Here is a 26,708-nt window from a genome sequence, read left to right as displayed (position 1 = left end):
GGCATAAGGTTAGCAGTGTGGTTACAGTTAGGGTTTAATGTCTGTGGCTGAGCCAGCTAGTGGCTGTCCTGCTGAGCTGCCTCAGTACACCTGCTTAATTAACACTCATACAGTGAATGAACCAGCTCCAATTAGCTGTCTGTAAAGGAGAAAGTGGGTATTCATAGACTCTCTACTCCTCCACTGCCCCATATATCCCTCCTCCTCTCCTGCCTCTTTCACTGAAGCTATAGGTCCTCCTCAGCATGGAGTCTTACTGAGGGGCCTCAGGGGTGAGTCTCCAGCACACAGCAAGCTTAACCAGACTTCTCTCTTTCTTTACTACTCTGTTTCTCTCCCTCTGTCCCTCTATCCCTCCTCCTCTTTCCTGCTGTCTTGCCCTTTCTATCTCTAGTGCTTCTATTCCTAGTCAGTTCCATATAGCTGCATCTTCTCCTCTTTTCCTCTCTACCCTTCTCTCTCTCTATCCTCCTCTCTGTGTATTTGGGCCTGCTTTGTGCTCTTTGGTCAGTTCTGGTCTCTCCCTGCCTGTTGTTTCTGATCCTAGTAGTGGGTCTCTGGTCTCTCCCTGCCTGTTGTTTCTGATCCTAGTAGTGGGTCTCTGGTCTCTCCCTGCCTGTTGTTTCTGATCCTAGTAGTGGATCTCTGGTCTCTCCCTGCCTGTTGTTTCTGATCCTAGTAGTGGGTCTCTGGTCTCTCCCTGCCTGTTGTTTCTGATCCTAGTAGTGGGTCTCTGGTCTCTCCCTGCCTGTTGTTTCTGATCCTAGTAGTGGATCTCTGGTCTCTCCCTGCCTGTTGTTTCTGATCCTAGTAGTGGATCTCTGGTCTCTCCCTGCCTGTTGTTTCTGATCCTAGTAGTGGATCTCTGGTCTCTCCCTGCCTGTTGTTTCTGATCCTAGTAGTGGATCTCTGGTCTCTCCCTGCCTGTTGTTTCTGATCCTAGTAGTGGGTCTCTGGTCTCTCCCTGCCTGTTGTTTCTGATCCTAGTAGTGGATCTCTGGTCTCTCCTTAAGTTAGTTTTCTGCTTCTCTCAATGCAGCTAGACAAACAGACAGACAACAGTTAGTTTTCTGCTTCTCTCTATGCAGCTAGACAAACAGACAGACAACAGTTAGTTTTCTGCTTCTCTCTATGCAGCTAGACAAACAGACAGACAACAGTTAGTTTTCTGCTTCTCTCTATGCAGCTAGACAAACAGACAGACCCAACTGACTGCTTCCTTGTCTGTGCAGGGCAATCGCAGTCATTGTTGCTCTGTTGACGACCCATAACCTGTCTTTTAGTTTTAACTTGTCTGTATTGTTTCTAAACGTTTCACTCCATTCATTCATTTCATAATGACTCCTTCCTTTCCAAGTGTAGCATGTTTACAGCGTGACCTTGGCTTTGGGTCGACTGTATGTGTTTTCAGGATGGCCTTGCAGTTACTGACACATTTCACAATCTACAACATCCTTTCCATTAACCTTCTCTCTCTCTCTCTCTCCTTCTCTCTCCATCGCTCTCTCTCTTTCTCTCGCTCTCTCTCTCTCTCTCTCTCTCTCTCTCTCTCTCCATCGCGCTCTCTCTCTCTCCTCTTTTCAGTCTTCTTCCCATCTTCACAATCACTCTTTTCTTTCTGTCTGAGTCATGTTTCACCCCCTTGTTCCATATGACACATGCTGTCATCTGTCTGTTTACTCCAGGCAAGAGCTGGGCTGTGATGTCATCATAGTGCACCCATGGCCTTGTGGTATATTTACACAATAAGGCCCAAGGTGGTGTGGTATATGGACAATATACCACAAACACCCAAGGTGCCTTTTTGCTATTATAAACTGGTAACCAACGTAAATAGAGCAGTACAAATATTTTTTTTGTCATACTCGTGGTATACGAACTGATATACCATGGCTGTCAGTCGATCAGCATTCAGGGCTCGAACATCCAGTTTATAATGGAGGCTTTGTAGTGTGCCGCTTGCTATGGATGGATAACAAGCTAAATGGATTCACTTCGCAAAACATTACAGTTAAGAAATTCTTAATTTAAGGCCAGGAGTTTTTCCTGACATCATTACTCTATAGGTTTTGTTTTTAACTCTATAGTTGTCTTCTTGTTGTTGTGACGTTGTAGCCAACAAGACAGCGGGTGCAGTGCCAAATCGCCCTGGCGGTGCCGTGCGGGTGTTCAGTGAGGAGGGCACGGAGAGCACTTTGCCAGGCAGCTTCGTGCCCTACTGTTCCATGGCACAGGCACAGCTGTGTTTCCACGGACACAGAGACGCAGTCAAGTTCTTTGCAGCCGTCCCAGGTAAGCAGCAAGGGGTAGTGATCATTAGGGTGTGCAACGAGAAACATTTTGAAACAGAAAATTCAAATGATTGTGCGCAGGTAGTCCCTACCTGTTTCATTCAGTTTTCTTCCTGAACTTGACCTAGAAAGTACTCAATACTTAACTTCCTGTTCCAGGTCAGGTGATCCCGTCCCCCGGACCAGGAGGGGATTCTGGGTCGGATGACCCCGCCTGTGAGTCGTCTGACATGGCGACCTCTGAACCTGCCAAAACCTTCCTGGTCATGAGTGGAGGAGAAGGCTACATCGACTTCAGAATGGGTGAGTTGTGTGTGTGTGTGTGTGTGTGTGGGGGGGTGTATGACGTTATATGACGTATCTCTCCTCAACAGGTGATGATGTAGGAGAGGTGGATGGCAGCCTATCGGAGCCCACCATGAAGCAGGCCACCCCCGCCAAACCAGAACGCAGCCACATCATCGTCTGGCAAGTCACTTCCTGCCAGGAGTGAGCCAATCACAGACTAGACTGCCACATCACTACTGGGTCGCACAACCCCCCCGCATGCCCCTCCCTTAGGGTTTAAGTTGTTATTATTGATATTATTATTACTACTGTGGATGACTACATTGTTGCTAAGGATTCTTTTAGTGTCTGTTTTAAATGTATCCATGAATTTGGGGCCCTAATGTTTGCCAGGCAAGGTTAAAGTGAAGTAGGGAAGTCAACTCCTCATAAGTGCACATGGGATAGATAAGTGCACTCTTTTTAAATGCAGTGCACTTCACCGGGCCCTTTTCAAACCGTTGTTTTCACTTGCTCCAGATATCTGCAGGACATTCTAGAAGTCGACTGCGGTATAAATGCAGCTCAGTGTTTTAAAGTAACTGTCCAGTGAAAATCTCAGTTTTAGAAGTCTGTTAACTCATACTCAAATAATGTTGTTGACACTTCAAAACCCCCCACCTCAAACTTGTGTCTCAAACAGACCGTTTCAAAAATGCTTGCTATTTCCTCATTGAGGATGATGTCATCCTCCTGAGGAGGATGAGCTGGCCAATCAGCGGTCTACTCACATAAATATTTTTAATGACCGGTATATGCCCACCCCACTCTGTTGTTGGGGTAAGCCCACACCATTCCATAGGAAAGCAGCATTTTTTTTTTAACATATTTTAATTTTTAAAACTAGGAAAACTATTTCACTTGTATTGTCATTAATTATAGGTCATATTTCATTGAAATCTGGAAACACTGGACAGTTACTTTAAAGGGACAGGCTTATTATGCCAGGTTATTACATATGTACTGTACCACCATGTGTAGGTGCTACGTAATTCCCGTAGTTGAATAAGGATCAAATAATGTCATTTTCCTGTGAGGCAAACTTCTTATATGGTATTTACTGCACATACAATAATGGCACAGGATGAACAAATAATTAAAATAACAGTACAGTCAACAGAGATGAGGAACTGCATTATGTAGATTTAAGATTACATTAAATAAGGGAACATCAGTATTGTATGTTTAGAAACAGAAGACAAAAGGGAATGGTTAAGTGGTTTTTACTGAATTGATGACATCTTATTTTGTAAAGTTATGATATGGGACTGTATGTGTGTGGGTTCACTGTCGAGCATTTTAGATCGTAACCTTTGAACTAAACAGATTTATTTTTGCTACCTTTGTGGTGTTGGTAATGTGAGCAATGTTTGGGCACCTATGTGTGTAGAAAGGACTGTGAGATGTAATGTAGGGCCCTGTTCCAATACTTTAAAAAGCCTTTCTTATTTCCTCACTTTCTTGACGTAATCGGGGAGAAAAGATCCATTTTGAAGTATTGTAACGGTGCCAAAGTTAGTATCAGCCTGCATGGGGAAGTCTTGTACTGTATCTCCGTCCAAATGTCTGCTTGCTCTGCCATTTTGGGCCAAACTCTCTGTTCTGCCATTTTGGGGAAATGTGCTCCTGCTGCAATTTAGGGTCTTCCCTCATGCTAGAGCTCCCTGGCACTTTTAAACATAATGTAGGCCGCTTGAAGTAGAACACCCGTCCGTGGTAATGTACACTTATACTAAAAATGTGCTAACTATTTTAGGGGAAAAGGGTGTAACGGACTATTTATTTCTGTCAAGGTGTACCCAGTTACCAAAGGACAAAAAAATTAAGTATGAAAAGAATATTAAAATGTCATTCGTATCTAACATTATCCATTTGCATCTTCTCTGGGGGTTTTAAGTAAAGTCATAATAGCAAGGATTTGATGATGAATATATATTTTTTAAGGTTTCATCTCTGAAAAATTGTATATTTCACAGGGAATTTATTAATGAACGGAAGTGTTTACGTTGCACCTTAAAAATCATTGTCCACACAGAACTAAGTTTGCTTTGTGTTTCATTTGTTTTTGTGTTTTTACAAATGCATTCAAATAACTTTTTTTACTTTTGATTTTGTGCTCTTTGTACTTGTTGTCTGTGAGACACTTCTATAAATGAATCTGTATTCTGATGGTGTCTGTAACCTGAAAGCAGAAAAACCGATAGACAAGTGTTTCATTTGATATATTTGAAGAAAACAAACTGGGTTGGGATTGGTTAGGCCTTGGCCTGTTTATTTTCCAATTCAGAAGAAATAACGTTCATATCGTGTTGTAGCCATTCCAGTATTTATTTTTCTTATTGAGCCTCGGTGGTTCAGAATGTAACTTTCTACATGAAAAAAACATAATAGGAGAATATTCAAACTGATCAGTAATAATGGTGCCATAAAATGAAACCGTGGTCAATAGAAAATGGAAAATACACAAGGATCAAAGCTAAACAGTCCAGTAACGTCTGTGGACTGATCAGGAGAACAACACATTCATGGTACTAAGCTATGCATGTTTTTTTTAAAGAACACGGCTATGTATTACTTGGTTCAAATCCCTGTTAACTGCCACCGTTTTGGGTGGGTGGATGTCTGCATGTGTGTGTGGCTTGCATTTGAGTGTGTGCGTGCGTGTGCGTGCGTGTGTGTGCGTGTGTGTGCGTGTGTGTGTGTGTATCTCCAGTACCCCAGAGGATGGTCTGTAGTATGTACCAGGCCTTTCTCTGGGCCCCTAAAGCCGTATGGCCATAACTGTGGTTTCTCCTGGTAAATGTTTGCTAAAACAGCATCATAACCTTATTTTTAACAATCTATTAAACTCAATTTCATTGGGAATTCATGACTATTGATTCAGCTGATTGATTCATTGATTGTTTGTTTGACATTTAGAAGTCAAGTTAACATAGCAGTTGTGCTTCAATGCATTCCACAGCTGACAGCCAGGAAGCAGCATAACGTCACACACAAATACTACTTATCTGATTCAGAGGGGTTGGGTTAAACGCGGAAGACACATTTCAGTTGAAGGCATTCAGTTGTACAATTGACTAGGTATCCCCCTTTCCCTTAATATATTATGAATTATTATGTGACCTTAAACCTAGTGATAACCTGTTTCAAATGCAGAAGTTAAAACAATACATTCTCACTTTTATCTCAATGAGACAAATGTGTTGTAAAAATTGGAGTGAAAATGGATAGATGAATGGCACAAATCCATTAGCAGCATTCAATGTGGCATTTGCATTTTTAACAGCTTAGAGCCATGCATGTCCCATTCTCTACCAGTAGGGGGCAACATTATTCTGCAAACAGTCAAGGGCTACAGCACCTTCAAAACTACTTCCATGAAATTGTATTGTGATGTAATTTTACCCCTCCTCCCACTCCCTGCTCCACCCATCTCCTCATAAGCCATGCAGGGGCTGTGCCCAGTCTATCCTACGGACATATGTACACGCATGCTGACGTGCTTGGGTGTCTGATGTCACGCATAACCAGAGAGGGGATTCTGAGTCTGTCATGTAGCCTAGCGAGCTACTGCTACTGTTGCCATTCGTTCAGCCTCAGAGGGATGATGGTACTCTGTTAGAAAAACACCTCTGATGTTCAATAGCCTGGTCTGCATCGTTTTAATGCTGTTTATGAAGAGAGAGACAGTTATGGTACACAGTCCGTACACCTCTGGCATGCCAGCTATAGCTAGTGTTTATGTAGATACATCTGTGTTTTTGTGTTCCACCCCGTCACCTCTTTCCCTCCCTCCCTCTCCTCCCTCTCCTCCTCCTGCCTGTAGGTCCAACTGCTCTCCAGGTGATGACTCCACAGCAGCAGCAGGGTAACGGTATACTTGGTTATCAGGTGGATTTCACGGATCGTCTCCCACACACGTTACACAGAGGGAGATGGGGGGGGGGGGAGGTGTGAGAGAGAATAAGAGACTGTTCTGGTGGGACATGCAGAGATACAGAGATAGAGATCCTGTGTACTAGGTAGTATGGTGCTCTGTGGTAGGCTGTCATTACAGCAGTCAAGGGGTAGACTAGCCCAGTCTATCCTCCCCTATCTCCCAGACTAGCCCAGTCTATCCTACCCTATCGCCCAGTACAAGTATTACATTACCAGACCAGCTGTTCTCTCTGTGTTTTCCATTTCTTTCTGTCTCTCTCTTCCTGTCTGTCTAGTGGTCTCACAGAGGCTAGGGTGGGATGAGGCTCTGGTGCCTGTGTCTTTCTCTAGTCCACCCATCCATCCAATCTGTCTGTCTAACCCTGCCTCCAAACCAGCATAACTCTCTCACCCTGACTGAGCCCTAAGGATGAGGGAGTCAGATGAGGGTGGGAGAGGTGAAAAGTGAGAGACAAGGGAGAAGAGAGAGGGTGATGACATGTGACAGAAGAGGGACTTGGCCCTGCTGCCAGAGAGGGGAGTGTCACAGGGCAAATAGCCAGGTCAGAGAGAGAGAGACGGTGGAAGAGGGGGAGGAGAGAGGGCAGATGAGAAAATGAGAGGGGGGAGAGGGAATAGGAGAATAGATTGGGTGAGGGGAAGATTTTCAAGGAGATAGGGGAGGGGCTGGGCAGATGACAGGAAGGAGAAGAGGAGAGAGAACTTCCTGTGTATGTACAGCAGCCTGTGTTTGCGAGCATGCCTACGTAATTCTGTGTGTGAGCACATGCACAAAATGTCTCCCCACAAACTGTTCAGCCACAGCTATTGTTATTAATGTGTGTATAGATGCCCACGTGTCCCGGCAGACATTTAACACTGTCTACTCCACAGAGCCTGACCAGACACAAAACACACACATACAACCATGTATTGAACTCTGCCCCCATAGAGGAATTCATGGACACCCATGTCCAGCTCAGTCCAGCAGTGACTGATTCCCTCTCTTCAATTACTGACCCTCACTCTCTGTGTTTCTGTGTCCAGGATGTTCAGGTGCAGGGAGGGCCTGACCATTAACGGGGACAGGAGGACAAGAGGACCATAAAAATCACCCTCTCACCTATTCTGCAGTGGGGATGTGTGTGTGTGTGTGTGTGTGTGTGTGCGTGTGTGTACCTCCTCCAGTGCTGTGTGATTTAAAGCCCCTGAATGAGGAGTGTGTGCCCTTGTCCGCCCGTGGAAGCGTGCAGTATTTCACAGTCACGGCTGCAGTAAGCATTTTCCTAGACAGCGCAGCACAGTACAGCACTGTCAGGAGGCACACAAATAAACAGAAAACACAGGACTGGGCGGGGCTTGGACATGATTGACAGCTCCATATCGACCAATAAAAGGTCACGAGGGCAGGTAAACAATGATTGACATCTCTATCGACCAATGAGAAGTTGTGAGGGCATATAAACAATGCTGGGGGGTGTGGCTGTGTCTGGGAACCCTGTGAGTTTTTATTTTTATTTTTTATTTTTTTTTGTAGAGTGTGACGGAAGCGCTGAGGGGTTGAGAGGGGGACGGTATTCAGCGTAACACCATGTGCTCCGTGAGTGAGGGAGGTAATGTCCGTATGGGTGCAGTGGAGAGAGACTGGTTCCTTCTATATTTATGCTGGGTATAATGCACAGTCCTGTCAGTCCTATCTATCTGTCTACGTGTATGCATTGGGGTTGTTGTTCTGTGGCCCACTTTTTCATGTTTTCTGAGCAAGAGAACATGGAACTGTGTTTCTCTCTCTCTCTCTCTCTCTCTCTCTCTTCATCTCTCTCTTTCAATTTAAAGGCTTTATTAGCATGGGAAACGTATGTTCACATTGCCAAAGCAAGTGAAATAGATAAAAAAACAAAAGTGAAATAAACAATAAAACATTAACAGTAAACATTACACTTACAAAAGAATAAAGACATTTCAAATGTCATATTATGTATATATACAGTGTTGTAATGATGTGCAAATAGTTAAAGTACGAAAGGGAAAATAAATTAACATAAATATAGGTTGTATCTTTCTCTCCGTCTCTCTGTCTCTTTTTCTCTCACTCCTCTCTCCATCTCTCTCTCTTACTCCTTCTCTCTCCGTCTCTCTCTTACTCTCTTTCTCCATCTCTCTCTCTCTTTCGCTCTCTCTCTGTCTCTCCCTCTCTCTGTCTCTCTCTCTCTCTCTTACTCCCCCCCTCTGTCTCTCTCTCCATCTCTCTCTCCGCAACTCTCTGTGTCTCAGATCATTCCCTCTTGTCTTTTCATCCTATCTCTAAGCAGTGTTTCTCATGTGCCCTAGGGAGTGAGATAGCTAGGAGAGTATGAGGATGTGAGTGAAGCAGAAGACAGGACTAGGGGGTTATACACTAGAGAGTGGGTGAATGAAGAAGTGAATAGGTGAGTTAGTGACAGAGTGGTTTAGTGAATATGTGAATGAGGGAGTAAGTGTTGTTGAAAAGGTGATGAGTGTCAGAGGGTAGGAGACCTGCGTGTGTGGGGGTAAAAGGGATGTGAGGGCGTTGGATTGTGAGTATGTGAGAGTGAGTTGCCCACATGAAAAAATACTACAGTTTATTATAGAATACCACAGTACTTACTACAGAATTCTAAACTGTAGTATACTATAGGATACTATACTACACACTGTAGTATCCCTCAATCATGGGTAATACTTACTATAGCATGTTGTAGTATACTGGAGAATACTACAGTAAAAACTACAGTATTACAGTGCATTCGGAAAGTATTCAGACCCCCTAACTTACAGCCTTATTATAAAATAGATTCAATTCAAAATGTTCCTCATCTATCTACACACAATAACCCATAAAGTGAAAACAGGTTTTAAGATTTGTTTGCAAAAACAGAAATACCTTATTTACGTAAATATTCCGAACCTTTGCTATGAGACTCGAAATTGAGCTCAGGTACACTTGATTGGAGTCCACCTGTGGTAAATTCTTGATTGGACATGATTTGGAAAGGCACCTGTCCATCTACAGTGGCTTGCAAAAGTATTCACCCCCTTGGCATTTTTCCTATTTTGTTGCCTTACAACCTGGAATTAAAATAGATTTTTTGGGGGGTTTGTATCATTTGATTTACACAACATGCCTACGACTTTGAAGATGCAACATATTTTTTATTGTGAAACAAACAAGAAATAAGACAAAAAAAACAGAACTTGAGCGTGCATAACTATTCACCACCCCAAAGTCAATACTTTGTAGTGCCACCCTTTGCCGCAATTACAGCTGCAAGTCTCTTGGGGTATGTCTCTATAAGCTTGGCACATCTGGCCAATGGGATTTTTGCCCATTCTTCAAAGCAAAACTGCTCCAGCTCCTTCAAGTTGGATGGGTTCCGCTGGTGTACAGCTATTTTTAAGTCATACCACAGATTCTCAACTGGATTGAGGTCTGGGCTTTGACTAGGCCATTCCAAGACATTTAAATGTTTCCCCTTAAATCACTCGAGTGTTGCTTTAGCAGCATGCTTAGGGTCATTGTCCTACTGGAAGGTAAACCTCCGTCCCAGTCTCAAATCTCTTGACGACTGAAACAGGTTTCCCTCAAGAATTTCCCTGTATTTACCTCCATCCATCATCCCTTCAATTCTGACCAGTTTCCCAGTCCCTACTGATGAAAAACATACTCACAGCATGATGCTGCCACCACGCTTCACTGTGGGGATGTGTTCTCTGGGTGATGAGAAGGAAAGCTGTTTCAGTCTTCAAGAGATGATGAAATTATGATTATGTTTATAAAGAAACAGATCATTTGTGCATAGGCATACCTGGTCACGGACATAAAGGCCACTCGGGTCTTCATTGAAGAAGTAGGGTAAGAGAAGGATCACTGCAGGTGTACGGTGTTTCCTCCGACACATTGGTGCGGCTGGCTTCCGGGTTAAGCACGTATTGTGTCAAGAAGCAATGCGGCTTGGCGGGGTTGTGTTTCAGAGGACGCACGGCTCTCGACCTTCGCCTCTCCCTAGTCCGTACAGGTGTTGCAGCGATGGGACAAGACAATTGGATTTGACGAAAAGGGGGTAAATGTATTCCACATTTTTTTTGTGAATGGGTATAATGTGTATGTGTAAAATGTATAATAGTAATTTTTTAATTACTAAATTGGGTAATTTTGTATACATTTATATAAAATTGCATTGCGGCGCTTCTGGGGTGATTCTGGTAAGATGGCTGAATTCCGGTAGACGGAAACGGCCCAATGTACTTGGGCCGATTCTGGGCAGTCATTCATTTTGAGGACGTCCTCTAGGGTGTCGATGTTCTCCCCATCAAAGGCCATTCCGGGCCATTCAAACAGTTCCAGCCCCCCGGAAGAGCGCTGCTTCTGGGCCAATTCCTCATTGCTAGCTGGTGTGTGTGTGTGTGTGTACAGTATGTCAGTAAGTACATTTGTGCATGTGGGTCTGATTCTGTGTCCTTGTGTGTGTGTGTGTGTGTTCGTAACTATGTGCATGCATCCGTGTCTTAATGTGTGTGTCTGAGTGTTGGGACGTGAGTGAGTGACATCAGCACCTAGTGGAGCGTGACGGTAGCTGGGGGCAGCAGGAGAACATGGGTAATATAACACTCCTTCTCTCCTTTATAGATCCCCCTTGGCCCCTTAGCCTTGGCTACTGTTACACAGATGACAAACACACGCCTGCTGTTCTCACTCTCTCGCTTAACTCTTTCCCCTATGTCTGTAATTCTCTGTCTGTCTGTCTGTCTGTCTGTCTGTCTGTCTGTCTGTCTGTCTGTCTGTCTGTCTGTCTGTCTGTCTGTCTGTCTGTCTGTCTGTCTGTCTGTCTGTCTGTCTGTCTGTCTGTCTGTCTGTCTGTCTGTCTGTCTGTCTGTCTGTCTGTCTGTCTGTCTGTCTGTCTGTCTGTCTGTCTGTCTGTCTGTCTGTCTGTCTGTCTGTCTGTCTGTCTGTCTGTCTGTCTGTCTGTCTGTCTGTCTGTCTGTCTGTCTGTCTGTCTGTCTGTCTGTCTGTCTGTCTGTCTGTCTGTATCTCTTCTTCTCCCCCTCCTCTCAGTTGACGTACCACACATTCCCATTGCTCTGGTGTGCGTCACATGTCCAGTAAACACTCGCCCAACGTCACCTGTCCCTCAGAGACCTGACCAACTGCTGGGCAGTGGGTGGGAGGAGGGGGTGGACAGGTGGGGTCCTCCTCTCCTGTCACTTGCCTTCTTGTTTTCAACTTATCTCTCATTCCTTTTGCTCCCACCTTTCTCAATTCACCCTTTACCCTTTTCTCAGTTCTACCCTATGGTTCTTCTTCTCTACCCTGTTTTCCCCACAACACTTCCTCTCTCTGCTCTCCTCTCCCCAACCCTTCCTTTCTCCCTCTCTCCTGTCCCCAACCTGCCTACCTCTTTCCATCTCTCCCCTCTGTCTCATCCCCATTCCCTCTCCCGCACCTCTCTCTCCCACTGGACCTAAAGCTCCCCTGACCTTTCCCCAGCGCCATGGCCTGCCCATCATCGCCCCCTCACTCTGATCACACTGACGACCCTTGAAGCCTCAGCCAGGGGGAAATACTGACTCTGTTGCATCACATTCTCCATTACTCTGCCAAGCTGTAGGGCATTATGTGTATCTTTGTGTATGTCTCTGTGTTGGCTCTTTGTGTGTTTCCTCATGTGCATCTCACCCCCCTTTGTTTTGTCTGTCATCACCCTTTGATGAGGAGGTGACATGAAAGCTTCCTCCTGTTCCTTTCAGCACCTCTCAGACGTGTGTGAGTATACGTAAACAGCGCGACCAACAGCTGAAGAGTTTGTTTTTTTTAACGTTTTTGCCCAATTGTTTACACACTAAAACTGGCCCACGAGACACAATGACCCACACGTTTAACTCGTTTAGCAGAACCAGACACCAGATCTACAGTACTACTGACACATGTTTTACTTTACACTCAGATTGCAATTCTATAACAAACACTTGGCAAAACACAACACACAGTTCTCAATCTTTAGCACAACCTTCACAACTAGGTGATTGGCAACACTACCATCTTCCATAGCATCAGAGGGAGCTTATCAACCACAGCCCCCATCCTTAAGAAACACCAGCTCCGGGTGAAGCAAATCTACACTCCCATTTGAAAGGAATTCCCCGAGTGAAGGATAAACGGTGTGCAAGTAAGTAATGTAGTAGTATTACACTCTTGAAACATTAGAGACTCATTGATGTTGCCAGTGAACTTTACTATACAGCAATTACAGTATTTACTGTCATTTCAGAGAATCATGGAGTTGGATACAAGTCCCATCCCCCAGGAACTGATATTCATAGATGAGGCTGGATTCAATTTAGCAAAGATGAGGAGGAGAGGAAGGAAGATCATTGGTCAACGCACCATTATTGAGGTAATGTACCTGGCCAGCGCGGGGGAAATGTCACCATATGAGCAGCTATGAGCCTCAATGGGGTTCTCCACTGCCATGCCACCCTTAGACCATACAACAACGCCCATCTCCTTCATTTCCTGAACACCTTTTCAGGCAGAGCAGAGAGGGCCAGGTGATCCTGAGCAGCAAATGTATGTTCTAATTTGGGACAACGTTTCCATCTGGCTGCTCAGATCCGCAGCTGGTTCCATGACCATCCCAGGTTTACAGTTCTCTATCTTCCACCATATTCCCCATTTCTCAACCCCACTGAGGAGTTGTTTTCAGCATGGCGGTGGAAGGTGTATGATCGCAAACCCCATGAACGTTCTCCAGGCAATTTAGGAGGCCTGTGGTGCCATTCCAGCAGAGTCCTGTCAGGGGTGGATGCGTCACGCCAGAAGATATTTCCCCCGCTGTCTGGCAAAGGAGAATATTGCCTGTGATGTTGATGAAATTCTGTGGCTGGAACAAAACAGACATTTCGGATTATGATCTTGATTTTACTGTATTTTGACAGTTTCTTTATCTATTCCATACAATTGATCTAACATACAGTATATTATTCCTTTGCGTATGCAAAATATATTTACTGTATGTGTGCTTACAGTATGCTGTTTGCCTTGTTGAAATATAAAACAAAAATTGTTGTATTTGTGTTTCTTTCTTTTTGGAGTACACACAAACAATATACAGTATAACAACAACGTCGTAGTCTTTACACTGAAATAGGTTCTGATCGTAGTGTTTTGTATATGTCACATTAGTGTGATCTCGTTTGTCACTAAGTTGATACGTGTGTGTGTGTCTCATTTGTATGCGGAGTTTCATTTTGAGCAGGGAGTACATGATTTTGATTGCTGTGTTTCATTTTGCAAGATGTCTGTGGGGTTTGGGGAAATTGGCTAACTGTTTTGTTTTTAGCGTTTTGAGTACCTGAGCTGTAGTTTCAGCAAACGTGTGTTAACAACTGGGAAAAACTGTAAGTCAGGAGGCGTGAAGTGAGTTGCGAGCCGCTGCAGAAAGACGGGCAGTGTGTGTGTGTGACGGGCAGTGTGTGTGTGTGTGTGTGTGTGTGTGTGTGTGTGTGTGTGTGTGTGTGTGTGTGTGTGTGTGTGTGTGTGTGTATAACGTCTGTCGTTAAAGGTAGACCAAGGCACAGCGTGGGTTGGGTTCATCATATTTTATTTAACGGTCAACCAGCAAAAAACAATAAACAACACAACGAACGAAAAGTTTTGCATGCTACTCACAGCAATACAAAAACAAGATCCCACAAACACAGGTGGGGAAAAGGCTGCCTAAGTATGGTTCCTAATCAGAGACAACGATAGACAGCTGCCTCTGGTTAGGAACCATACTCGGCCCAACACAAAGAAATACAACACATAGAATGCCCACCCCACACTGACCTAACCACATAGAGAAACAAACCCTCTCTCTCAGGTCAGGGCGTGACAGTGTGTGTGTGTTTGTGTCATGCATCGGAGAAAAGCGGTGAGCTACTGATTAGTTCCGACCCCAAAAAGATGTTACCCTCGTGGGTTAAAAATCTGTCAGCCTTGGGGGTAAGCTAACTCAAGCCCCATAACACCTTGAGTACGAGCTATGGTGGGAAGTGGAGAAAGAGGGGCAGAGGGGGGTGGAGGGGAGAAGTGGACTGTGAAAACAGGCCTACATTTGGAGAGGGGACCCAGTCAGTGTGGGTGGTCCTGTTTAAAAGATGTACAACCTGAGACCATGAAAGTGTTACTCACTAATATATACATAGACAGTCTATAGATACAGAATATGTGCTGTATATATTAGTCTACACATTCTACCTATACATGGTTTATGGAGTGTCTTTCTATACAACTGATGAGAATATACGGCTTATAATAGAGCTTAAGCACCGCATCTTTTACACAATCACCAGTTGTGAATGCCCACACGTGATTCTGATTAAATGGGCCACTGGAGAAATGTAATTTAATAGATGGTGTGGGTTCTTCCAACAGATCTGTTTGATGATGCATGATGATGAGATGATTCATTAAAATGTAGATAACATATTTTACAGCTATGAGGATCGCTCTGTCCTTGACTGCGACTTCTAAACTGAGGCGGTCTATTATTTTGCTGTGTTCACAGAATACATGTTCCCAGAGATTGTGTTCACATAAATTGTGTTCACAGGAAAACATCTTGGTAGCATGTGGGCACGAGATAAGGCAAATCAAATAATCTCAGACAGTTACACAGACACTCAGTCCTATCTGTAACTGTTTTTGAGGGAAGCTATGAGATGTGAAAAAAGGAACAAGTTGACACCTTGTAATCAAATCAAAGTTTATTTGTCACATGCGCCGAATACAACAGGTGTAGTAGACCTTACAGTGAAATGCTTACTTACAGGCTCTAATCAACAGTGCAATTAAAAAAAAGGTATCAGGTGAACAATAGGTAAGTAAAGAAATAAAAACAACAGTAAAAAAGACAGTGAAAAATAACAGAAGCGAGGATATATACAGTAGCGAGGCTATAACAGTAACGAGGCTATATACAGGCACCGGTTAGTCAGGCTGATTGAGGTAGTATGTACATGTAGATATGGTTCAAGTGACTATGCATATATGATAAACAGAGTAGCAGTAGCGTAAAAGAGGGGTTGGCGGGTGGTGGGTGGCGGGTGGCGGGACACAATGCAGATAGCCCGGTTAGCCAATGTGTGGGGGCACTGGTTGGTCGGTCCAATTGAGGTAGTATGTAAATTAATGTATAGTTAAAGTGACTATGCATATATGATAAATAGAGAGTAGCAGCAGTGGGTTGGGGGGGCACACAATGCAAATAGTCCGGGTAGCCATTTGATTACCTGTTCAGGAGTCTTATGACTTGGGGGTAAAAGCTGTTGAGAAGATTTTTGGTCCTAGACTTGGCGCTCCGGTACCGCTGTCATGTGGTAGTAGAGAGAACAGTCTATGACTGGGGTGGGTGGGGTCTTTGACAATTTTTAGGGCCTTCCTCTGACACCACCTGGTGTAGAGGTCCTGGATGGCAGGCAGCTTTGCCCCAGTGATGTACTGGGCCGTACGCACTACCCTCTGTAGTGCCTTGTGGTCAGAGGCCGAGCAGTTGCTGTACCAGGCAGTGATGCAAAAATGCAGACGACCAAAATAAGAAGGCCAAAATAGCTACATGAGGACTAGTGGTATACTGTAGCTCATTTAAAGTGCACCATGAAAACATACAGATTATTATTAATATATATCCTAAATAATAAATCACCAACCCTAAATGTTCTGACATGTATGAGGTGTGTACTGAAGTGACCAACAGTTTGTTTTTCCTCAACAACAGGAGTCCTGAAGTTCCCATCTGGAAAACAGTCTGGTGTTAGTTGGAGGTGTTGGCTTCCTCTTTTATTTGAAGGTGTGCGTGAGTGCGTGCATGTATCACCCTCAGAACCCTCAGCTGTAACCTACGTCTGTTTGTATTGGGCTACTTTACAGACACGGGCAACTTGACTTTCCATGTAGGGCCTACAAGGAGTGAGAACACAATGTGTTGTTTATAGTATGAGTAGTCTGCCAGTGGATGCTATGTATGGCATGGTAATAGAGATATGGCAGTCACTATGCTACAGTCTGGACTATGGAATGGGCTGACGTCATATCATTAGTAGGCAGAGATAAGGGATATCAGCAGGCCTGAGGTCACCAGCCATTAGCCCTGACAGAGGGTTGACATGGAGCAGGAGACGCCCAGCCAACCCAGTGTCACACTGCCACACTGACATTTCAACACCTAGGGATGTGGCTGGAATGTTAATGTGTGGATTGGACTGAGGGTGTGACTCTTTCTCTATCACGATGTTTCTTACCCTATCTCTGTCACACTCAGTAATATAGAACACTTTCACTCTTTCATGTATATTATGGTGTGGTTGTGTCATAGAGACACTGCTTTGTGGTAACATCTGCTAGTCTGCATTACCCCTGGAATGGATATGAAGTTTGTACACACCCGCACACAAACACTGTAGAGCAGTGAAGAGTTCAATCTCACCGTCCCTCCCATGCAACCGTGTGCTGTTTGGGAGATATCATATACATATCCAACTCCAAGGAATGCAGAACATTGCTGACTACATCTATTTTTTCAACACAGGCTTGGATCATATTGGAAAATGCAATTCAATATATGCAGACTAAAAGCTGAGGCAACTGCTTAGACTAAAAATACGTACAAGGATTTAAGAGGAAGACTGTATCAGAATCCGTTCGGCTCTAAGCTCATACAGGAGGCCTGATATCCCTGGCTTCTGAATTTTATAAAAATACACGTGGAAGGTGGACCCAAATGTGAGCACAGACACACATAGAGAAACACACATGCAAACAATCTTAGCCCTAACACAATCTCTCTCTCTCTGTCTATATGGCCTATGGTATGATGTGTTTAGTGTGTAGTGTTGAGTGCTGTGTAGTGTACTTGTGGTGAGACTGTGTGATAAATCTCTGACAGGGAGGCAGACATGAGAGCAGAACGCCTGAGTCTGCAAATAATTTACCTTAAGACTTTTTGCCCCTTACTGTACATCATTCTCACTACTACAGCAGGAGAGAACTATACATCATTCTCACTACTACAGCAGGAAAGAACTTTACATCATTCTCACTACTACAGCAGGAAAGAACTTTACATCATTCTCACTACTACAGCAGGAAAGAACTTTACATCATTCTCACTACTACAGCAGGAGAGAACTTTACATAATTCTCACTACTACAGCAGGAGAGAACTTTACATAATTCTCACTACTACAGCAGGAGAGAACTTTACATAATTCACACTACTACAGAAGGAGAGAACTAGGTAACTCAGACTTGGATGTAAATGCCACTGTTATGTGGAAGCTACGGGCCATGTGACCTGACCAAGATTAACACTGGTTTGTTTTGAGAGAGAGACAATCAACATGCCAAAGCCACAACTGTCTGATGAGTTTTCATCCTGGCCAATCACTGTCACTGTGAGTAGACTCCCTTGCCTCGTCTCCTTGTTGTTCCCATGACAACCTTCATACAGCATCAGGGACGTGAAGCATTGTCAGAAAGTATTAATGGGAGTGTGCAAAGAGAGTTCAGGTGGGCTCAGAGTTTTCTGAAGGCTGTTTCAGTCTCTAGTATCTATACTGCAACAGTTTATGTGCTGGGGGCTAGTGTTCTGCTGTCTTATCTGGTGTCCTGTGTGATCTTAGGTATGCTCCCTCTAATTCTCCCATCTCTCTCTCTCTCTCTCTCTCTCTATCTCTCTCCGGGGACCTGAGCCCTAGGATCATGCCTTAGGGTTACCTGGCCTGACAACTCCTGGCTGTCCCCGTCTCCAGTCCACCTGGTCGTGCTGCTGATCCAGTTTCTGCTGTTCTGCCTGTGGCTATGGAACCCTGACCTGTTCACTGGACGTGCTACCTTGTCCTAGACCTGCTGTTTCGACCCTCTCCCCTCCCTCTCTCTCTTTCTCTCTCTCCATCCCTCTCTCTCTCTTTCCCTTTTTCTCTCTCAACCGCACCAACTGTCTCAACGTCTGAATGTTTCGCTCTGAAAAGCCAACTGACATTTACTCCTGAGCTCCTGACCTGTTGCACCCTATATAACCACTGTGATTATTATTTTACCCTGTTGGTCATCTACAAACGGTTATACATCTTGAAGATCAATCTGGCCTTAATGGCCATGTGCTATAATCTCCACACGGCACAGCCAGAAGATGACTGGCCACCCCTCAGAACCTGATTCCTCTCTAGGTTTCTTCCTAGGTTCCTGCCTTTGGGGATTTTTTCCTAGCCACCGTGCTTCTACTGTACATCTGCATTGCTTGCTCTGTGGGGTTTTAGCCTGGGTTTCTGTATAAGCACTTTGTGCTGATGTAAAAAAGGTTTTATAAATACATTTGATTGAATGTGATTGATTGTAGACAATGAATATGGAACGTACATGGAGTTTTGATGTTCAAATGTTATGTGGCGTATGTGAGTGCAAATGTGTGTGTGCTGATATGGACAAGTACATACTGAACTATGTGTATACAGTTGAAGTTGGAAGTTTACATACACCTTGCTAAATACATTTAAACTCAGTTTTTCACAATTCCTGACATTTAATCCAAGTAAAAATTCCCTGTCTTAGGTCAGTTAGGATCACCACTTTATTTTAAGAATGTGAAATGTCGGAATAATAGTAGAGAGAATGATTTATTTCAGCTTTAATTTCTTTCATCACATTCCCAGTGGGTCAGAAGTTTACATACACTCAATTAGTATTTGGTAGCGTTGCCTTTAAATTGTTTAACTTGGGTCAAACATTTCGGGTAGCCTTCCACAAGCTTCCCACAATAAGTTGGGTGAATTCTGGCCCATTCCTCCTGACAGAGCTGGTTTGTAGGCCTCCTTGCTCGTACATGCTTTTTCAGTTCTGCCCAGGGCTATGTGATGGCCACTCCAATACCTTGACTTTGTTGTCCTTAAGCCATTTTGCCACAACTTTGGAAGTATGCTTGGGGTCATTGTCCATTTGGAAGACCCATTTGCGACCAAGCTTTAACTTCCTGACTGATGTCTTGAGATGTTGCTTCAATATATCCACATCATTTTCCATTCCTCATGATGCCATCTATTTTGTGAAGTGCACCAGACCCTCCTGCAGCAAAGCACCCCCACAACATGATGCTGCCACCCCATGCTTCACGTTTGGGATGTTCTTTGGCTTGCAAGCCTCCCCCTTTTTCCTCCAAACATAACGATGGTCATTATGACCAAACAGTTCTATTTTGGTTTCATCAGACCAGAGGACATTTCTCCAAAAAGTACAATCTTTGTCCCCATGTGCAGTTGCAAACCGTAGTCTGGCTTTTTTATGGCTGTTTAGGAGCAGAGGCTTCTTCCTTGCTGAGCGGCCTTTCAGGTTATGTCAATATAGGACTCGTTTTACTGTGGATATAGATACTTTTGTACCTGTTTCCTCCAGCATCTTCACAAGGTCCTTTGCTGTTGTTCTGGGATTGATTTGCAGTTTTTTCACCAAAGTACGTTCATCTCTTGGAGACAGAACGCGTCTCCTTCCTGAGCAGTATGACGGCTGCGTGGTACCATGGTGTTTATGCTTGCGTACTATTGTTTGTATAGATGAACGTGGTACCTTCAGGCATTTGGAAATTGCTCCCAAGGATGAACCAGACATGTGGAGGTCTACAATTATTTTTCTGAGGTCTTGGATGATTTCTTTTGATTTTCCTATTATGTCAAGCAAAGAGGCACTGAGTTTGAAGGTAGGCCTTGAAATACATCCACAGGTACACCTCCAATTGACTCGAATTATGTCAATTAGCCTATCAGAAGCTTCTAAAGCTATGACATCATTTTCTGGAATTTTCCAAGCTGTTTAAAGGCACAGTCGACTAAGTGTATATACATTTCTGACCCACTGGAATTGTGATACAGTGAATTATAAGTGAAATAATCTGTCTGTAAACAATTGTTGGAAAAATTACTTGTGTCATGCACAAAGTAGATGTCCTAACCGACTTGCCAAAACTATCGTTTGTTAACAAGAAATTTGTGGAGTGGTTGAAAAACTAGTTTTAATGACTCCAACCTAAGTGTATGTAAACTTCCGACTTCAACTGTATGTCTCTTTCACACAGATAGAATCACATATACACCAGAGGAGGCTGGTGGATGTCTCATAATAATGGCTGGAATGGAATGGTATCAAAAAACATGGAAACCAAATGTTTTATGTGTTTGAGACCATTCAATTTATTCCGTTCCAGCCATTCCTGCATGTGTTGCTAGATCTCTAACAGTAAAGAGCTCTCCCTGAGAAATGGCTATAAGAGGCCACAACTGAATATTTAATGCCAAATAAAGAAATTAAATACAATGTAGCTTACAAAGCTGGCCCAGTGAGAATTTGGATTTTTACACACATTATATTCCAATACAAGGACCCTACACATGCATGTTTGTATGCATGTATAGTATATTGTAGTCAATGTTCTGTATGGTACAGTATGCAAACTCTCCCAAATGACCCCTTATTGGTTGCATTGACATGTGGAGACATGTTAGAGACTTGCCTGGACATGCTCTGATTTAGTGTGGACTATGTGATAAGACAGAGAAAATACAACTCCCTCTCGCTCTTTCTCTTTGCTCCACTCCCTCTCTTAAGAATTTCTCTGTATTGTCTTTCAGATTCCTTGAACAACAATTACTTCACTAGAACCAAACTATTCCAAGTAGTCTTCCACCTCCGCGTATCTCCACCACTAGCACCACCACTCTAGCACAAGCCCCAACACATCCACTTTCAGACAAAACCACCGACAGCTTCTTGAGCTCTTTGAGATACAGTCTCCTCTGTAACTCCAATTTATTAGGCTCCCTCCCCAGAGACGTGAACCCTGCGGCTCGTAAATATTCCACTAAATGATAGTCTTCTTTCTTCCAGCACGCCCTGACACGTGAAATACAGCAAGGCTCCCTCCCTCTGCTTCCTGGGGCCCTCCTCGCCCTCCTTCTTGACTTTTTGGGCACATCCCAAATTGCATACTATTCCCTATGTAGTACACTGCTTTTGACAAGATCCCTATTGGGGAAAGTAGTGCACTATGAAGGGAATAGGGTGCCATTTGGAACACAACCTTTGACACCAGTACCTGTGCAGATGCATACATCTCCAAATGTATCGAGGTGAATCAATATCTACTAATATATCGGGGTGAATCAATATCGACTAATGTATTGGGGTGAATCAAATCTGCTAATGTATCGGGGTGAATCAAATCTGCTAATGTATCGGGGTGACTCATATCTACTAATGTATTGGGGTGAATCAAATCTATAAATGTATCGGGTGAATCAAATCTTCTAATGTATCGGGATGACTCATATCTTCTAATGTATCGGGTGAATCAGATATTCTAATGTATCGGGTGAATCAGATCTTCTAATGTATCGGGGTGACTCATATCTTCTATTGTATCGGGGTGACTCATATCTTCTAATGTATCGGGGTGACTCATATCTTCTATTGTATCGGGGTGACTCATATCTTCTAATGTATCGGGGTGAAACAGGTCTTCTAATGTATCGGGTGAAACAGGTCTTCTAATGTATCGGGTGAAACAGGTCTTCTAATGTATCGGGGTGACTCATCTTCTAATGTATCGGGGTGACTCATATCTTCTAATGTATCGGGGTGACTCATATCTTCTAACGTATCAGGGTGACTCATGTCTTCTAATTTATCGGGTGAAACAGGTCTTCTAATGTATCGGGGTGACTCATATCTTCTAACGTATCAGGGTGACTCATGTCTTCTAATTTATCGGGTGAAACAGGTCTTCTAATGTATCAGGGTGACTCATGTCTTCTAATGTATCGGGTGAAACAGGTCTTCTAATGTATCGGGGTGACTCATCTGCTAATGTATCGGGGTGACTCATCTTCTAATGTATCGGGGTGACTCATCTTCTAATGTATCGGGGTGACTCATATCTTCTAATGTATCGGGTGAAACAGGTCTTCTAATGTATCGGGTGAAACAGGTCTTCTAATGTATCGGGGTGACTCATCTTCTAATGTATCGGGGTGACTCATCTTCTAATGTATCGGGGTGACTCATATCTTCTAATGTATCGGGGTGACTCATATCTTCTAACGTATCAGGGTGACTCATGTCTTCTAATTTATCGGGTGAAACAGGTCTTCTAATGTATCGGGGTGACTCATCTTCTAATGTATCGGGGTGACTCATCTTCTAATGTATCGGGGTGACTCATATCTTCTAATGTATCGGGTGAAACAGGTCTTCTAATGTATCGGGTGAAACAGGTCTTCTAATGTATCGGGGTGACTCATCTTCTAATGTATCGGGGTGACTCATCTTCTAATGTATCGGGGTGACTCATATCTTCTAATGTATCGGGGTGACTCATATCTTCTAACGTATCAGGGTGACTCATGTCTTCTAATTTATCGGGTGAAACAGGTCTTCTAATGTATCGGGGTGACTCATATCTTCTAATGTATCGGGGTGGGGTTGGAAACCATAATCTGTGGCCAACAGTAGTTCTAGTTATTCATGTTCTCGGTGACAGTGAGAGAGAGCGTTGAGAAACATCATTCACTTTGATGGCTGATGGGTGAAGCAGTGATGTATCGTGGGTTGGGAGGAATGCCACTTTTGAGTTAGCGAACACAACATCGGGTACGTTTTTATTTTATGAGACTTCCCTTAGTCCTTGAAAGGAAGTGGCTTTCATGTGAATCCCAGCGACTGTGGTGTGAAATAGATGATAAAGTAGGAATCAATAGGCCAAGGTGATATGGCAGGATTGTTTTTTTATTTTACATTTTACCTTTATTTAACCAGGTAGGCTAGTTGAGAACAAGTTCTCATTTACAATTGCGACCTGGCCAAGATAAAGCAAAGCAGTGCGACAAAAAACAACAACACAGAGTTACACGTGGGATAAACAAAAGTACAGTCAATAACACAATAGAAAAATCTATATACAGTGTGTGCAAATGGAGTAAGGAGGTAAGGCAATAAATCGGCCATAGTAGCGAAGTAATTACAATTTAGCAAATTAACACTGGAAGGATAGATGTGCAGATGATGATGTGCAAGTAGAAATACTGGTGTGCAAAAGAGCAAAAAAAAGTTAATAAAAACAGTATCGGGATGAGGTAGGTAGTTGGATGGGCTATTTACAGATGGCTGTGTACACCTGCAGCGATCGGTAAGCTGCTCAGATAGCTGAGGCTTAAAGTTAGTGAGGGAGATATAAGTCTCCAACTTCAGCGATTTTTGCAATTTGTTCCAGTCATTGGCAGCAGAGAACTGGAAGGAAAGGCGGCCAAAGGGGGTGTTGGCTTTGGGGATGACCAGTGAGATATACCTGCTGGAGCGCGTGCTACGAGTGGGTGTTGCTATGGTGACCAGTGAGCTGAGATAAGGCGGAGCTTTACCTAGCAAAGGCTTGTAGATGACCTGGAGCCAGTGGGTCTGGCGACGAATATGTAGCGAGGGCCAGCCGACGAGAGCATACAGGTCACAGTGGTGGGTGGTATATGGGGCTTTGGTGACAAAACGGATGGCACTGTGATAGACTGCATCCAATTTGCGGGGTAGAGTGTTGGAGGCTATTTTGTAAATGACATCGCCGAAGTCGATGATCGGTAGGATAGTCAGTTTTATGAGGGTATGTTTGGCAGCGTGAGTGAAGGAGGATTTGTTGCGAAATAGGAAGCCGATTCTAGATTTAATTTTGGATTGGAGATGCTTAATGTGAGTCTGGAAGGAGAGTTTACAGTCTAACTAGACACCTAGGTATTTGTAGTTGTCCACATATTCTAAGTCAGAACCGTCCAGAGTAGTGATGCTAGTCAGGCGGGCGGGTGCGGGCAGCGATCAGTTGAAGAGCATGCATTTAGTTTTACTAGCATTTAAGAGCAGTTGGAGGCCATGGAAGGAGTGTTGTATGGCATTGAAGCTCGTTTGGAGGTTTGTTAACACAGTGTCCAAAGAAGGGCCAGATGTATACAGAATGGTGTTGTCTGCATAGAGGTGGATCAAGGAATCACCCGCAGCAAGAGCGACATCGTTGATATGTACAGAGAAAAGAGTCAGCCGGAGAACTGAACCCTGTGGTACCCCCATAGAGGATATGGTCCAGAGGCTCTGAACCAGTGAACCAGACCACCGTTGAGCCCTCTCAGATTCAGTTTCATGTGATACATTTGGACACTATCACAAGCTAACACAATCAAACGTTCACAGGCCCAACACACAGGTCATGCATAATGATGAGGGAAATTAGATTGCATGGAACTGTATCTGTGTATAATTTGAGTGTTGAGGAAATGTGATATCTAATCACAATGACACAGAGAGATAATGATGACGTTGGAGTGAAATTATAAAACAGTGGAATGGACAGTGTAATTACATTACAATCAAACCCATAAAGCCTTGGAGTTGTGTGTGTGTGTGTGTGCAGAGCTATGAATCATAGGTTGAAGTGTTTGACAAGCTTTCACTCTAAAAAAGGACCTAGTCAAAAAGACTGAGTTCCATTTACTTGAGCACACACACTTGTATTGACACCTTTTCTCATGACACAGCAGTCACTTTCATGAGAAAGGAAAAATGTATTGCATATATTTTTTATCCATATTTGATTGAATATATCCACTGACAAATATATCGTCTGACAAATATATCGTCTTACTTTTATATACCAAAACAAAATTGTTACTACCCAATTGCTATTAGCTTTCAACCCTGCTAGAAAATCCTCGGATTGGTCTCTATAATGTTAGTACTGTGTCTAAAGACCAGACCATGGCACTGTTATCTAACGTGTTTTGTGCAGGTTGACATTTATTGTCATGAGTCTTGTCCTCAAGGCAGAACTGAGCGATTTCCCCTTAGATAGACCATCTGCAATGTCAAAATTGGCTAAATTGTAAAACTTCATGAAAACAAAAATTTGCTTTTTGGTCTTAATTTAAGGTTAGGGTTAGGCATTATGGTTAGCAGTGTGGTTAAGGTTAGGCATTATGGTTAGCAGTGTGGTTAGGGCTAGGCATTATTATGTCCCTCCCCAGTCTCTGTAGAGGCCTGATCTCTCATCTAACCCCTCTGTGTCCTGTTGGCATGCTACACAATGCCCTTTTAGTACAGGAGAGTTGGCTGGGCGTAAACATTCCAATGAGTGTGGCCCGTTGTGGGCACTGAAGTGACTGACTGACTGACTGACTGACTGACAGCTAGCTAGCTTGTTTTGAAAATGGCAGAATAAGGTGTTATGGCCATAACTGCAGCTACATATTTTATTTCTCCTACATGAGCAATTCTGTTTAAGGCTCATATCAATCAAACCTTATCATGTTTCTATATTAGGGGTTTTCCTGATAGGTCATTACTCCTCATGTCTGTATAGTGTCATCTTATGTTATGACATTTAAGTCTGTGTGTGTGTTCGCCAGCCAATGCAGTGTTGGAAGGTGTAAACCAGGCTACTCCCTTCTAGGCTGCTGTGTGAACTCAGGTTTGATGGATTCATACACCCTTGAGGCTATAACTGGTATTTGGGTTGATTGTGTAAACTTGTGTTCATCCACTATTCCACACAGATGTGAAGGGTTGTTTGTCTGCCAAGCTATTTATTTTTGGCCAGCTCTTCCCACGATGATTGAAATGCTGACACAACCATTTTGAAATCCCCAAATCAACAAAGGCGGTACATCCAGAGAATGATTGCTCAATACATTATGGATGACTAAGGTCCTATCATGGTCCATACACACCAACACAGTCGTGAAGAGGGCACGGCAATGCCTATTCCCCCTCAGGAGGCTGAAAAGACTTGTCATGGGACCTCAGATCCTCAAAAGGTTATACAGCTGGACCATCGAGAGCATCCTGACTGGTTGCGTCACCGCTTGGTATGGCAACAGCTTGGCAACCGACCGCAAGGCGCTACAGAGGGTAGTGCGTACGGCCCAGTACATCACTGGGGCTGAGCTTCCTGCGATCCAGGACCTATATACCAGGCGGTGTCAGAGGAAGACCCTAAAAATTGTCAAAGACTCTAGCCACCCAAGTTAAAGACTGTTCTCTCTGCTACCACACTGCAATCGGTACCGGAGCGCCAAGTCTGGAACTAAATGGCTCCTTAACAG

The 26,708-nt window shown here is 43.7% G+C and overlaps 1 protein-coding gene across 7 annotated transcripts in view; it reads left to right on the top strand.

Moving 5' to 3' along the window:
• The window catches only part of LOC106601728 (C-Jun-amino-terminal kinase-interacting protein 4), a 50,036-nt gene extending 44,553 nt beyond the window's left edge, over positions 1–5,483 (top strand). For 5 of the 7 annotated variants that reach the window (XM_045715488.1, XM_045715486.1, XM_045715485.1 and 2 more), the window contains 4 exons: positions 228–272; positions 2,116–2,292; positions 2,451–2,594; positions 2,666–5,483. In XM_045715488.1, the coding sequence (XP_045571444.1) occupies positions 228–272; positions 2,116–2,292; positions 2,451–2,594; positions 2,666–2,784 (485 nt within the window). In that variant the 3' untranslated portion in view covers positions 2,785–5,483. The remainder of the gene's footprint in view (positions 1–227; positions 273–2,115; positions 2,293–2,450; positions 2,595–2,665) is intronic. The other 2 variants (XM_045715487.1, XM_045715491.1) reach the window with 1 other exon arrangement.
• Positions 5,484–26,708: the final 21,225 nt, after the last annotated feature.

The sequence above is a fragment of the Salmo salar genome, chromosome ssa03 (assembly GCF_905237065.1).
Source record: "Salmo salar chromosome ssa03, Ssal_v3.1, whole genome shotgun sequence".
NCBI lineage: Eukaryota > Metazoa > Chordata > Actinopteri > Salmoniformes > Salmonidae > Salmo > Salmo salar.
This window is presented reverse-complemented; position numbering and strand designations above follow the sequence as displayed.